We start from the raw sequence: 16,329 nt of genomic DNA on the forward strand, positions 1-16,329 counted from the left end.
TCTGAAACACCGGCTATTTATTAATTCGCCTTCGTATTTATTAAATTTACTGAGAAAATTCGCCATTTTATTAAATTCGGCATCTTACACATTGCCGAAAATTGACTGGCCAACTATCAACTGATTATACATACTTCACCATATTGCCAAAGCAATAATTTCCCATACTTTTAATTGAAATGATCTATTCGAATTAGATTTCTTGGTACAACATGCAGGTTGTAAGGCAATATATATAATTGCCTAATAGAGTAAAAGCCAAGGCAAAAATTCATACGGGGGTCATTGCCCGATATTTCCTACCGTGATTTGTTTTCTTTAAATTAAATTCCCTTGCTCGGTAACCCATACACTGGTTCTCTAACAAAATGTAAATTATTATTTAGCAAAATGTAACGTTTACCAAATAAATCTGCTAAAGAAAAATACATATTCCTAAAATATAAATTTATTGAGTAAATGGCAAAAAAAAAATTTTTTTCCCTTTACTCTTAGTCGTAAACTCAGTAATATTTAAAAACGAAAAATAAATAAATAAATGGAGTGTTTTGACTTTTATGTTTATATTTTGTCCAGAACTCCTATCTGCACACAATAACCATGTAAATCATCGAGTAATTTTCATATTTCATACTTTATTTGAAAGCGTTGTATAAAACGATGTCACTTTATACATTGCCAGTAGCAGATAAAAAATTTTTATAAATTTTTACAAAACCAAGATTAGAGTTACTAGGCATTTACTTATACGCCAAACAGTTTCCGACTTTTGACCCTTGTTTAATCAAGTAAAGGATGTAGTTCTTGTCCCCTAAGACAGCCGCAAACTTTAAAACAGTTCACGTAATTTGTTAGGACAGTGGTTCTTAACCTTTTTAAGCCGCGACCCAAATTTGAGAAATATGTTCATGTCGCGACCAAACAAAAGTCAAAATTTTTTCATTGCTTTATTTTAGATCACATTTTTAAAAAATCTTCAATCCTACAATGATGATTTTTTTTAACTTACAAATTTTTTATTTATTTTTTTAATAATAAAGGTAAACAAAAGTACTTTTCGATCCAAGGAAAATTTAATTAATAATCAAGAGTTTTTAATAATTTTTATTGACCAAATTAAAATATATTTATAACTTTTTGAAAATAATTGACATTTTAACTTATTCCTAAAATAAAAAAAAAAATATCAATACATATGTTAAGTCTTTTAAATTTTAAATGCAAGTCATACAGTTTTAATGAGAACCTTGTGCTTGAATACATTTTGAAAGATCTTCAAACCTCGGTTGAATGCTTGTCAAGGAGCACCTTATATCTATTTCAGGATTTAACTTGTTCCGGTAATTGTTTTTGATTACACACAGAGCCGAAAAACCAGCCTCACACATATATGTTGTTGAAAAGGGCAATAATACTTTTAGGGCTTCTTTAACAATTATTGGCTTTTCGGTTTTTAATTTTAACCAGAAAGCACATAAAGATTCAGTGTTTTTGTAGAAATTGTATCGAAGTGCTTGGTCACTTTGTATTTCTATTAATTGTTCTTGAAATTGATTAATATTAACAAATTCCTCATGCAAATCACTTACATCAAAATTAAATGGCATTCGAACCCAATTATATTTGAAAACATCGTCTGCAGGGAAATATCGATCAAAGTCTGCTATTAGTTTTTCTAAATGATTAATAATAATTTTCTGTATTTCAAAATCTGTGATATCAATATTATTGTCTTCAACAAGTAAATTAAGAGTCGGGAATGAAGCAAGTTTCTTTACTTCAACCTTATTTCTCCATAATTTGAGTTTATTTTTAAAACATGTAATTTTTTCAGTTAATTCAATAATAGTATGATTACGTCCTTGCATAGACGTATTTAGATTATTTATTTCAAATAAAATATCTGACAAATAAGCAACTTGAGTAATCCACTTCAACTCGGAGAATTTAGATGCTAATGGGTGTTTCTTTTCTCTCAAAAATAATTCGACTTCTGTCCGTAATGATAATACTCTTTGAACAACTTTGCCCCGGGACAGCCATCTAACTTCAGAATAATATAATAAATGTTCGTATTCTGCACCAGATTCGAAACACAGTTCGCGGAAAATTCTACAGTTAAGAGCATATATCGGGTGATAATTTTTTTGAAGCAAGATCTTGTCTATGTAACAAACAATGAATCGATATAATTTGTGGATTCATTTGTTTTGCTCTTGTCGAAAATCCCTTTTGAGATGTTGTCATGGCAGCTGCACCGTCGGTGCAAATACTGAAACACTGATTCCAATTTAATCCTTCTTCTTTAAAAAACGAATCGACCATAAGAAAATATCTTCACCTCTAGTTGTTGTTGACATTGGTTTGCAAAATAAAATGTCCTCCTGTATATCTGTTAAACCTGGATACCGCACATAAACCATGAGTTGAGCATCTTTACTTACATCTGTCGTTTCATCCAGTTGAATACTAAATAAACCAGCAATTTTTATAGCAGAAATAAGTTGATTCTTAATATCAAATGACATATCATTAATTCGTAAACGAATTGTATCATTTGATAATGGTATCTTTTGTAATTTCTTTGAACTTTCATCTCCGCATTTGATACGTGCCATGTCAATGGCAGCATGTTTTATAAGTTTTTCAGCAATATTATGGGGTTTCTTTTGTCTTGCAATATGCCAAGCCACATGAAAAGAACCAAGTGTAGCTTGTTTGGCAGAATTTATTAAACCACTACTACTTGGTGCATCCAAACGCTGTCTTTTTAAATGGGCTTCTTTTCTTTCGAAAAAAGTACAATCTTTTCCCTCAAAGGCAAAATTTTTATGTTTTGCATCAAAATGTCTTTTAAGTTTGTTCGGTTTCATCGATTCATTACTTAATATTTCACTGCACAACACGCATTGCGGCTTGTTCACTCCTCGATCATAAATGCAAGTAAAACCTAATTCTAAAAATGCTTCCTTGTATTCACGTTTTGCCATTATTAGGGTGATTACAATTTTACAATACGCACTGCAGCTTGATCACTCTACCAAGTATCTTTTATACTAAGTATCTTTTATTCTTATATTAATTTTGCACCTTGATATGCTAAACTAATTTTGAGTCATGTGTCTTTTTTAATTATTATGAACGAGGATTAAGGGTATAGAGTTACCCAGGTACCTCATTAAGCCTAGGCTGAGTAAGCCACAATGACTTCTTCTAGAAGGTGTTGGTATTACTTATTATTTGGTGTATTACTAACTTTTTTGGTTCGACTCAGCACGACCCAAGAAATATGCTTCGCGACCCAATTTTGGGTCGCGACCCATAGGTTAAGAACCGCTGTGTTAGGATACAACTTGAATTTAATGGAGGTCATATTAATGCAGGAAAGCCAACTACTGCTCTTTTTTAATGATAAATTCATTGTAAAGTGTATAATTAAATAAAATGCCTTAAGACAATTCAGCACTAAAGTTTCAAGAATTTTTGATCATTTTGCCAACATTTTAAAAACCTTACCAGATAAGAACTGCAAAGTGGCGTTTCGCATGAACTCTTAAACCTTTTGCATATAATGGCGGGCAAAATAATTATATATTAACTTTATAAAACAGAGAATTATACATTAAGACATAAATTTAGCTGCACTGGAGGAAATTTTTCCAACAAACGTAGAAAGTTTACTACCTTATACTAATTATATTGAAAAATGTACTATATATATAAATGTACTATACAACTTACGGAAAATTCCCTTTTCGTAAACCAAAGTACTTTTCAATTAGCTGGGCGCTAGGAAATTCAGAAAAAAAATTATTTAATTTAATTTTTAAATTCAATTTATAAATTTTATTTTATTTAGCTTTTAAGTGTTTAAGGAAAGAAATAAAATGTAAAAAAAAAATTAAAATAATTGATGGAGGTGAACATTTTTTGGTTACTTCTCGCTTGCTCCCAGCTATCCGAAAAATACCAAAACAAGTAAAGTTAAAGGTGTATTTTAGAAGTGCCCTCTAACAAATTTGGCTTTTTTTTTCTATCGTCAATAGTGTTTACTTACAACGCCCTGCCAAATAAAATGACGCAGAAAACAAAACATAATTAAAACACAAAGAAAAAGTTAAAATCTTTGTAAAATTTATTTTATATCCAAATAAAATAAGTAAATAACATAAAAATGAAAAATCATTTTATCTAATACGCGCAGTAGAAAAAGAAAACGTCAACTTGCTCAACTTGCCTTATTTAAAGGCCTCTCTGCTGGTTGCCATAAATAAAACAAAATTCTCAACCTATTGACTAAGTTGGCTAAAATCCAAAGGTTATCCCAATGCACTGTCTAATCAAGAAATTTTTTCAACAGTATTCTCTTGTGCTGAATGTTTACTTGCAGTCACTACTTACACTGACATTTATTACAGTTTCCTCTAATTTTTACAGTCCCCACACCCGGAGTGAAACCCATTTTTTATAATTAATTTGGGATTTAATTTTTCTATTGCATGAAATGGTTAAATACTCAATTACCACATTGCTTTAAAATATAAATTTTTTTTGTAACAAAAACCGATTATTTACTTAGAGATAATATATAATACCAAATTAAGAACATGAATGAAAAAAATTTAATTCTACTTACACATATGAAATCTCTAAGAGGTATATATTTATAATTCAGTAAGATTACTTTGTTTCTAAGTTTTAAAATCTGACTAATTATGCAATTTCGTTGTGATGCATAGCATAGAAATAAAATAAATATAAATTATTCTTATGTGAGCTCTTAATTAGGTAAAGAGATTTTTACTTAAATTTAATCCTTTAGTTGTGTTTTTTAAAGCTCGCAAAGCTTGAATACTCCCTCTGGCGGGGAGGATTTTTTCAGGCTTTTTCTTATGAAGATTTTATTTAATTCTATCTGAATCATTGGTAGAGAAGAAGCCATTTTTTAAGCAGTAAATAAGAACTGAAATTTCCCTTATGTAAAGGCAGCAGAGCTTCAAAAAACGACCCATAATATTAGTAAATCATCTAGAAACAATTCATTATAAATTAAGGTGAAGTTATTTAGGCTCACATTGCTTACTTCATTAAAATGAATAAATGTGAACGTGCAGAACTGTAATTGTCATAGATTTTTCTTCTTTATTGAATATTATATATGTACGTATCTATATAATTCGGAAAACAACAATAAAGAAACATCCGAATTACTTGAAATAGTATCATTTGTGTTGATTTAATACATTTTTATCATTTTCTTTTTAAGTATTTTTTTTTTAAATTTTGAATGATTAATTTCAACTAGAATTCAACTATTATGTTTCTAAGTTACATATCGAAATTCATATCGAGATCTTACAATTATAAAACTTTATTGTGTGGGTTGTCTTCTTAAGGTAATGAAAGGATAATTTATGTATATATTATTTAAGAACAAAATTTTCAAACGAAGAAACTTTCACTTTTGAATTCTCCAGATTTATAAGGCAAGCAAGTGTCATGATTTTTATAATAACTTTACTAGTAAATATTTTTTTTCTAGTTTTATAGTTTTCTACAGAATGATTTTCTACGTCTGATTTAGAACTGTTAGACTAAAAAAGAACATGAAAATTTTTTATTTCAATATGAGGAATTTTTAGAATTGTTCTTTTTTTATAGTAATCAATTTTATCTTACGTTTTTTAGTTTATAAATAATAATTTTTCATTAAGATTATAAATTTTTTGATAAAAATTGTTGTCAAAAAACCTTCTTTTGAAAAATTAAATGACATAACAATGTGTTTCTGTGTATACTGTTTTGCATATTTTAATGTTTGAAGTTCTATGATTCAGAAAAGTATGGAATGTAAAGTTTAAATAAACCTTTTATATTAGATGATTAAATAGTAGAAATACCTTAAAAATAGCATAAAAGTAATTCGGGAGCAGTAACCTGGCTAAATCTTTACTTTCCAGCTACTAATATCAAAAATCTTGGGTAAAAATCGTGAAAGTTGGCATTTAAACATCATAAAGTTATCAATCATTTATAATGAATTTTTTTTTCGCGGGTAATTCAGATGAGAAAATTCAAATACTTCACAATTTTTCAAATGCCTGAACAATAAGTAAAATCAGCTGAATGATAGAAACGGGCAATATATGGATGAAAAATGTAATGTTTCAATAGTTCATAACGGATTTTATACTCTTCAGACTTTTATCGCTATTCTGACCTTAGCTTTGCTGTGGATATTCTTTATGGAGTTCCTTCGATGTTTTGCAGATTTTGATGTTTCTGAGCATGAAATATTATTCATTAATTCTTGGAAGCAAGAAAATTCCACATGAAACTCAAAACTTTTGCAAAACTGACAGCGATATTTACTATTATATCCAGATATGTATTTCAAGTCTAGTGTAATCATTAATAACTGGTAATTTTTTTAATGTTTTTCATAAATTAGTAAACTGATTTAGGGTTTCAGCATTTTTCGGAACCGAATTAAAAGTGTCCTTAAACAAAAAATAGACAGCTGATTTTGAGCCACGTGATAAAAAAAAACTCAAAAAAGAAGAAAGATTTCTGAAGACGTATATGTATGGTTATGTATGGTTAAATTTAGAATACAATAGGCGTTATGTATGGTTAAATTTAGAATACAATAAGGATGGTTGACTGAATGTAAACAATTACAAGCTTCCTGAAACAAAGAAATTTAGAAAACTTCCGGCGTATCATTCCGCTTATGGTATTCGTATGAGGCGATCTGTGATCAGGCTTCTAGGAAGTTTTATTATTGTAATTCGTATTTAAATTTAAGCGTAATTTTACCATTCATAAGAGCTCCCTGTACTCTAAAAATTTTAACTGGTTGTTGCCCTAAAAGAAATTTAAGAAAATTAATATCAAAGGATGAATGAAGGTAAGGTTTGTCATGTTTTGAGTGTTATCCCTTATTTGGCTATAATTGTGCAAAATATCACCGTTTGTAATTATTCTGGTTGCGGCACAGCATGTTTGCGGAGTTTTCCGAATGCCTTTGTTATTTGTTTCGTTGAAATTTAAATTGAAAGAACTCGTTATTTTGTAAACACTTCAAATGTAATCATATTGGATGCTTTTCAAGCTTAAGCGTAAAAATCAATCGGAAGTAGGAAACCGGAAGTCTTACGACGAATTTCAACCCCTAGAGCAGCGGTTCTTAACCTATGGGTCGCGAATCAAAATTGGGTCGCGAAGCATATTTCTTGGGTCGCGCTGAGTCGAACCAAAAAAGTTATTAATACACNACTACTGGTATAAAGCAAAAAGACCAGGACTCTCTCTTTCTCTTCCTGGTGACAGGCAAACCAACACTTGCTTATCCCGACTGGCCAGTGGACACCTGAAAAGTCTCACATTTTCTGCTAATCAAAAGATATTTCCTCTTTGCCCTAAATGCCAACAAAACCAGGCATCAACTAAGCACATCTTGAAATGTTTAGGGCTGAACTCGAACGACATTCATTCCTCTCCCATTCTGGTTTCGGATTTTCTTAATGTCAACTGAGTTATTGATCTGGTCTGACCCCGTCAGACCAGATGGGAATTAGCAACAACAGCATAAAAAAGAATCTATTGAACTGCATGATTCAAGAGAAACATTCTAAGAAATTTCAAAAGCAGACACATGAAGATTATTTTTCTAAGATAAAGTTCACGCATCAAGGAAAAATATAAAACAGAAAAACAATGTTATGTCAAAATAAAAACACTTTGGTGACCACAAACAATTGAAGTCAGTGTTTTTTTCTGAAAGTCGATCGCTGATTATCTGAATTATTTTTTATTTAGTGCTGGAACCAACACAAAGCTAGTCCACCTTTCATTAGATTTAACGATATGTTCAGCATGTATGCTAAGATATTAAGGTTATTAATAATAATTTTTATTAAAAAATACATTTCAAAACTGAAGAGATATCCAAAACGGGCCAAAATTATACCTACTCATTAAAAATTAAAAACACGTTTAAATAATAATTTATTTATATATAAAACATTTAAAAAATTAGCATTCATATTAAATGAAAAAGTTACTCGTATTGAGGACTTTTGATCTATATTGAGAACTTTTTACTCATTTTTGAGGTTCCTCAATTGTGGGCCCTAGGCCCATGCCTATTGGGCCTAGCCGATAATCAGGCCCTGACCGTTTGTAATGTTTTTGGTTGCATCATAGTATGCTTGCGGAATTTTCGGAATACATTTGTCATTGGCTTCGTAGAAATTGAAATTGAAAGAACGCGTTATTTTGTAAACACTACAAATATAATATTGGATGGCGCACTTTTTCAAGCTTAGGCTTAAAAGTCAATCGGAAGTAATAACCTGAAAGTTTCACGACGAATTTTAAACACTAGCTCCAACTTTTCTTAGTTTTGCACGCGGTCAACAATTCATAAATATTGAATTGAAATGTAAAAATATGAAAATATAGAGCAAAAAATTTCTCTCATCGATGCCTCGATTTGATGCGCAATTTATAAACGATAAAGAACTATTCTCTCTCTTTTTTTATATCAGTTGATTTGCAAAAAATTTATTTGTCGACAAATTTTAAATCTCAGAAAGTATTTCTAATGCGGCTAGATTGCAGGATACATTGGCAATAGTTTAGGCACTGGCGAAGGTGTTGAAAAGCCTGGAACAAAAAATTTTTATTGCAAATAATAAACTGGTGTTTTGGGGGGAAAATTCTGAAATTTTTAAAAACATAAAAATTTTGGCTGCATTAATTTTCAATCTTCTATCACTTAATTCAAAGGCTTAAAGTTTTTATTTTATCAATTAAGAGTCATATTTGGAGTTTTAAAAAGTTCAAAAATATTTTCCATGAAGATAGTATAAAAGTTTAAAGTTGTTTAAAATCCCTACAATAGATGCTACTGGTTCAGATGCTATACACAAGCATAAATGACAAGGAGCTATTCTCTCTTTTTCCTATATTAGTTGATTTTCAAAAGATAATTTTTTTTAAAAATTATAACTCCTAAAAAATTTCTAATGCAGCAAAAATACAGAATGCATCGGCAATTGGTCTTTGCAGGGTGCAACGAAAAAATCGATTTAAACCTCTGAGTAAAGTGGATTTTGGAGAAGAAGCTTTTGCATCCAAAGCAGGGGAATTTTGAATGGCATTAGTTTTCATTCTTTCATCACTCAGTTCAAATGCTTAAAGTTAGTATTTCATCAATTAAAAATATTTTGGAAATTATAAATAAATATAATTATTCTTTTCGTGGTACTAACATAAAAATTAAAATGGATTCAGAATCTTTAATCTCGATGCGATCTGCATTAATAAACGATCAGCAACTATTCTCTCTTTTTCCGATATTAGTTGATTTGAAAAAAAAATTTCAAACTCAACCTCAATTTTAAAACTCAAATGTATTTCTAAAGCCCGTAAAATGCTGGATGGTTATCGTAGCATTGGTAGGATCGTTTGTAGTAGCTCATCGCAATGACATGGTTCATAAAAGAATACCGATGACGAGGATCACTGGCTGCTGTCAGTAAGCGGGAAGATGACCATTTTGATCAGCCTGCATAGGGCTGGATGGTGTGCAGTATAGGTCCTCGTTAAACAGTTCTACCGTAAAGAGATAGATTTCGCGCTGGTCGTCAGGCGTTAGGAGCAATAGAGCCATCCCTTTTCAGGGGATCAAAATTGTGATAGCATATCTTCGAATCATCCTCCAGATTGTTTCCAGATCACGGACACCAATTGCCCATTGTGAAGCTCTAGTGAGATGTAAATAAAGTACTTCCCTACATATAAGGTCGCTTTGGNATTCTTGCAATATATAATTTAATTATATATATTAAAAACAGCACATACCTGCCAAGATCAGAGAATTCGCTCACTTCAACAAGGTGCATTAATTCCCCTTCATCTTCAGCTGGTTTGAGTTTTCGGGCTCGATAAATCGAAATAATTTTTATTCCATTTACATTATGCGCTAAGGTATAAATCTTATGAGACGGAATTAGATTTAAATATAAGTAGAGAAAAGATAAATAGACCGCAGGTGTAGCGGGAAATGATAAACAGCATCTTAACGGGTTATAGTTACGGTTCCGAGTGGAATAGATCGTAGATTTCAGTATTTAGAGAAAACGATCGATGTCGTGACAAAAACACGATTGCAATATTGATATCAAATATTGTCCGGGTGTGGTTCGGATATCTCTAAATTTATATTTTAAATTTATTTTTTGGAATTATAACAATTTGACGTCATTTTTTGTCTTTCAAATGATTAATTTTGATTTAAGAACACAATAAAGTTTTAAATGATAAGTTTTACAAACAGATTTTTAATGTGAAATCGACGGGAATCGTACAATATCGTACACACAATTTCGATTTTCGCCAATATTGACAATGTCGGTCGATGTAGACCAGTGTTTCCCAAAGTGTGGTACGCGTACCCCCAGGGGTACGGGAACAGTTTAGCGGGGGTACGCGTTCTTGTGCGAAATATCTTGCTACGAACGAAAATTTCAATTTTTTTTAAAAAAACAAAGCTAGAAATGAAAATCTACGATTACGTATTTTTCAATTTGCTAGTTTTTGCAGAATTAACAGTTAATAATTAGTTGCTTCAACAGCCAGTTGTGATTTTTAACTTTAGTGTAATTTTTTTATAGTAAAAAATACATTCATTTTTTTATTAGTGGTACACAGCGTTACGAAAACTTTAGAAGGGGTACACAAAAGTCAAAAGTTTGGGAAACACTGATGTAGACTAAAGCTGTTACAATATCCCTGTGCTACTTGGGATTAGTTTTCATTCTTTCATCACTCAGTTCAAATGCTTAAAGTTAGTATTTCATCAATTAAAAATACATTGGAAATTATAAATAAATATAATTATTCTTTTCGTGGTACTAACATAAAAATTAAAATGGATTCAGAATCTTTAATCTCGATGCGATCTGCATTAATAAACGATCAGCAACTATTCTCTCTTTTTCCGATATTAGTTGATTTGAAAAAAAAATTTCAAACTCAACCTCAATTTTAAAACTCAAATGTATTTCTAAAGCCCGTAAAATGCTGGATGGTTATCGTAGCATTGGTAGGATCGTTTGTAGTAGCTCATCGCAATGACATGGTTCATAAAAGAATACCGATGACGAGGATCACTGGCTGCTGTCAGTAAGCGGGAAGATGACCATTTTGATCAGCCTGCATAGGGCTGGATGGTGTGCAGTATAGGTCCTCGTTAAACAGTTCTACCGTAAAGAGATAGATTTCGCGCTGGTCGTCAGGCGTTAGGAGCAATAGAGCCATCCCTTTTCAGGGGATCAAAATTGTGATAGCATATCTTCGAATCATCCTCCAGATTGTTTCCAGATCACGAACACCAATTGCCCATTGTGAAGCTCTAGTGAGATGTAAATAAAGTACTTCCCTACATATAAGGTAGCTTTGGTTTTAACTAGAGAACTCAGGGAGAATTCATACAGATTGCGACTACCTTAAACGCGCACTCCAATGTTTCGAAACTGCAACGTCATGTTCGAATAGTATTGATGCACGATCTATGGATGGTGTTTTCAATAGAAATGTAAACAATAACAAACTCGAGCTCGGCACCTACTCTAGTTCCGGTTAAAAAGTCTGCAGCTGCTTACTACATGTTATTCTGATAGGCGACGTTTTCAAACGAATAATTTTGTTTCCAATAAAAGAAATAAATTGGATTATTTCTGAGCTCAAATCTGCCGTATTTCATAAGATATTAATGTTATTATGTAATTCAGGGGAGTTTGGAGTGAAAATTTGTTTTAGTTATTTTGCTATTTATTAAAAAGGTGACATGGTGGCTAGATTTTGAATAACTCGCTTTTTTGGCAGTCTTGATTTGGCCTCTTTCCATTTGTTTACTACTGTTTGTTCGTGTTGCAAGCTGTACACCATGTTACGTTAGTGTTAACACTTTTAGTATTGTAAACACAAGTATTGTTAGCATTGTAAACATAAATAATAAGTAATCAAATACATTGTTTGCAAGAAACTCAAAACACAATGATGCCAAATGGCTTTAAAATACAACTGAAACAGTAACCCGGAAATTTAGGCAGTCCCGAGCTTGCAGCATTCCCTAGTGTAGAAAACACCATCCATATGTGAATCAAATGCAGTGAGAATGGTTCATTTATTAGAGTTGAGGCGTTGCGCTCGATGCGCGTGCGATTACATGCAATCGCATATACGTATTGCATTCAATGAGAATGCCCCACGATCACTTGAAATACTGACGCATTGTTGTATTTAAGTAAGCGCAACGTCACCTTGAATATCTTATAAAGATGTAATTCCAAATGTTAAAGATGACAAGCGAGGCGATTTCGTCGTAAAGTGTTAGATTGATTATCACGGTGAGTTCCTGGTTCCTGTTCTGTTGCTTGTTGACTTCTGATGAGATTTTAATGATGATATGTTGAAATCGTATTTATCTACAACGTCTGGTTATCATTAAAAGCAGTTCTTTATTTTTACTAAATATTAAGAAATTTGAATTTTTATTCATAAAAATGGGCTGGTCTTGTAGAGTTTGCTTAAATAAGTTCTATGGAGAGACAGAAAATATTTTATTAGTGTCTTGTGGGCATTTTTTCCATGGCGAATGCTTAGGTCAATGGATGAAAATAACCCCCTCTTCAACTTGCCCTGAATGTTCTCAAAAAATCTCTATCTCAAATGCTACTAAAATACACCCAAATCTTAATCCTACTGGGAGCACTAATGAAGCACTTGTTCAAGAAAGTGAGCAAGTGCTTAAAGAAAGAGAAAAATTGGAAGCAGAAGTTGTTAAGAAAGAACATGAATTGCAGACACTGAGAGAAGAAGCCGAGAGATTAAGAAAGCTACAGACTTCACTTTTAACTAAATCTATTTTAGAAGTTTCTGATGTGAATTATTCTATTTTAGAACTCGAAAAGAAACTTATCGACGTGCACTTGCATCTTGTTGAATTGTTTTATCAAAACACTGATATCAGGCGCCTCGAGGCTAAAAAAGTGATTCTTAGTACAGAAATTAAACTGTACGAAATTCTGCAGAGTTCGCTATCTGAATCTAATACTGAAGAGGAAATTCTACGTGACACTATTCATGTTGATTCTCTTAAAGATGAGCTGAGTTCTACTCATGAGTTGAAGCCTTTTGTTGTTCTTAGTTCGAATGTGTTAAATGATATTAAGAATGATGATCTGTTTGTGGCAAGCTTAAAAGCTTTGCATGAACATATTACTAAGAGAAATAGGTCTCTTAAGCGAAGCTATTTTAAAATCGCAAGGTTTTGCGAGTTTTTTTCATAATTCTAATGAACAAGCTTATGAATATTGCAGTAGTTATTTATATGTTTGTAAATATCTTATGATTTATTTGTTTTTAATGGTTCCTTATTCTAAGTTTGCTCAACCTTATTTGGAAATTATTTCTTATTTAGGGGTCTCTTCGAGCTAACTACAACAAAGATGCCCTGATGGGGTTTTTGTGACCCGTTGGAATGTTTTTTTTTCCTAGTTTCACAAGAGCCAATGACAAAATCATTAAAATCTGGCAAATATTTTGGTGTAAGACTATAGATGCAAAAATCTTCCCTATAAGGACTCCCCAAAAAATTTTTTTGACTGTCATGATAAGTTTAATTCTTACAATGACTGACAATAACTTAATCTTGTAGTAATGTTCATTTTCTGAGAGACAAAAAATTGCTGAGCTACAGTCAAAGATCCTTGATTCACTGTGTTCTCAGTGAAACAGTACATTTCTATTATATTGGTATTGTATCAATGGTGTAGTAATACAGTAGAGCGCCGATTATCCGAACTATGTCCAAATTCTTAGAATACTTTTTAACTTTATGACAATTTTTCTAAATTTAGAAGAATAAATAATATCCACTACAGTTGATGACCATATTTAATTTACAACCTTTTTAGCAGTTTTTTTATAGTAGCCATACATACATGTATTATTTAGGTATTACATGTATTATACAGTTAAATCTCCTACACTCTTTAATTGAAAATTATCTTCCAAGAATGCAAGCTTAATTTTGACATTCTAGAATAGAACGTTAAAATGATGTTGATCCAGTTCAGTTGATTTATTTAAGAAGAATAAGGGGTATCGAAGCTCAAAAAAGAGCATCTTCTGTAAAACAATAGTCTTTGCTGGATTTCTTTTGCAATGGAAAATAAAGAAAACTGTGGTAAAATCAGTAATTGGCGAAAAAAAATATTGTAAAAAGCTGAAATATGATTTAAAAAAATTCAAAATGTAAAAAATAAATATAAATAAAAACTGAAAGAAAAAAAAACATCTTTTAAGCACGAAAGAGCTATTTTAGACAGTACTACCAGTCCTAAGCCTGGAAGAAGTGTGAAGGGAAGTTAGTGCATAAATAATAATCATTTAAACTAGATTTTAAACAACTTTCCAATTATCCGAACCACGTTCGGTCCCGAGCAGTTCGGATAATCGGCGCTCTACTGTGCTTTCAACTATTGATATCACGGACTTAAAACCAAACACTGAAAATTCAGATTTCTCCTTCCTCAATCAGGTACTATCGCACTGATATTACAATCAATAATGGCTATTTTGTAAACTTGGCTCGGCAAAATAAGTGCTGTCTTGAAATGAAATAATTTTTTTTAAATTTATTTTTTACTCCCAACATTGTACTGCAACATGCATTGCACTTTTTGGCATATTCTGCTTTGTGGAATGTGGCCAATAGTAAATATAGTGTGGGATCAAGAAAAGATGCCAGTGTTGGGGAGCTATTTTCTCTAGGCATGCATCTATTTGATTTTTCCTTAAGTTTTATTTGTACAAAATTCATTTATTTGTATGCAGAATTTCAAGTTTATGGCTAATTCATTTAAATTTGTAGCATTTTGAAAATTTATCTCACCAAATTAATTGTAGGTAATCAGATAAATAAATTTTGTTTTAAATATCAATCCCAATGCCAAAAAAAAAACATTTTTACTTGACAATACGAGAGAAGAAAAAAAACGACCCTATAAAGGATTCAATTTGTCAATATAATAACTGTGTTTAAAGTTGGGGGAGACATGTTTATTTTAAAAATAATTATTTTAAATAATATCAATATCTTTGAAATTTCATTTAATTTTGCTTAAATTGTTATGTTTTGTTCTCTTCATTTTTTGGTATATACACTCTTGTGCTGCAATTTTTTTAATAATATTGATTTTTCCCTATCGCTGATACATGAAACAGCATTGTCCATAGTAACCACCCTCTAAAATATATCAGTTAATTTCATTAAATTAACAACTTCTTTCCAGTCATATAGACAAATACTTTTATGTTTATGTGTCCACTTTTTTTAAAATTGATTATTAAAGCTATTTTTTTTATGTATGGTAGTTTTTTTTTATTATAAGGGTCGCAAGAAATGTTTATTAAGTTTTTATGGTAATAGTAGTTTACAATAAGGGGGCCTCTCTAATTTTTAATGATTTGCTAATAAACAAATAAATATGTAAGTAAACCCAATCACATAAAGGTAAACAAAAGTTATGATAATCCGAAAACAATGTCATTAAAAAGTTAAGTATGATAATTGTATTATTATTAAGGAAAGGGCTGCAAGAAATGCTTCTTTAAGTCAATTTTTGGTATTTAAAAACATTGCATAAAATCGTGGGTCACCAAGAAATATACTTGGTTAAAAGGGGTTTTGTTCTATTAACGATAATAGAATAAAACCTCTACTAGAAATAAACATAGCAGATGTGGAGAATTTTTTTTTTGATATTAAAAAAATTCGTGTTATTAAAGTTTGCGATATTGAGTTTCGTCTGAATGCTATTATAGTTCTGTTGATAATAGGTTGAAACCTGCACTTTTGTTTTGGAAAATTGCAACACCAAGAAGGAATTATGCAAATTGAATAAAACTTTTAATAGAGGTGAGGTAAGACATAAATACAGTGAAACCGATTGGGAGTCAGCGCTCTCTGTTCCACAGTAAAATGGTCATTCTTAGGGGTTACCTCCATTCAGGGTTGGCAGGTTTTTGACATGTGACAGTTTTTGACAGTTTAAACCATGGTTTAAACCGTCACGTCAAAAACCTCACTGTCAAAAATGTCGAAAATGTCAAAAACCTATATTCATATGTGAAATTTAATTAATACATAAAATTTATATATTTTTTAAAGGATAGTGTTTCTAAATATGTTCTAGAAAAAATAAATTTAAAATTTTGAAGAAACTCCTATATTTTGAATAGTAACCAAAATCT

General features: G+C 31.0%; 2 protein-coding genes across 2 annotated transcripts; one reads left to right on the plus strand and one right to left on the minus strand.

The window, feature by feature from the left end:
* Window positions 1-2,291: 2,291 nt before the first annotated feature.
* LOC139426443 (zinc finger BED domain-containing protein 5-like) lies at window positions 2,292-2,990 on the minus strand. The gene has a single exon (XM_071185341.1). It carries the CDS (start codon window positions 2,988-2,990, stop codon window positions 2,292-2,294), a length of 699 nt encoding a protein of 232 aa, XP_071041442.1.
* A 9,585-nt stretch (window positions 2,991-12,575) lies between these two features.
* On the plus strand, window positions 12,576-13,361 carry LOC107452796 (E3 ubiquitin-protein ligase TRAIP). The gene has a single exon (XM_016069377.2). The coding sequence runs from the start codon at window positions 12,576-12,578 to the stop codon at window positions 13,359-13,361; it is 786 nt and encodes a 261-aa protein (XP_015924863.2).
* The last annotated feature ends 2,968 nt before the right edge of the window (window positions 13,362-16,329 follow it).

Source organism: Parasteatoda tepidariorum, chromosome 9 (genome assembly GCF_043381705.1).
Source record: "Parasteatoda tepidariorum isolate YZ-2023 chromosome 9, CAS_Ptep_4.0, whole genome shotgun sequence".
Lineage (NCBI taxonomy): Eukaryota > Metazoa > Arthropoda > Arachnida > Araneae > Theridiidae > Parasteatoda > Parasteatoda tepidariorum.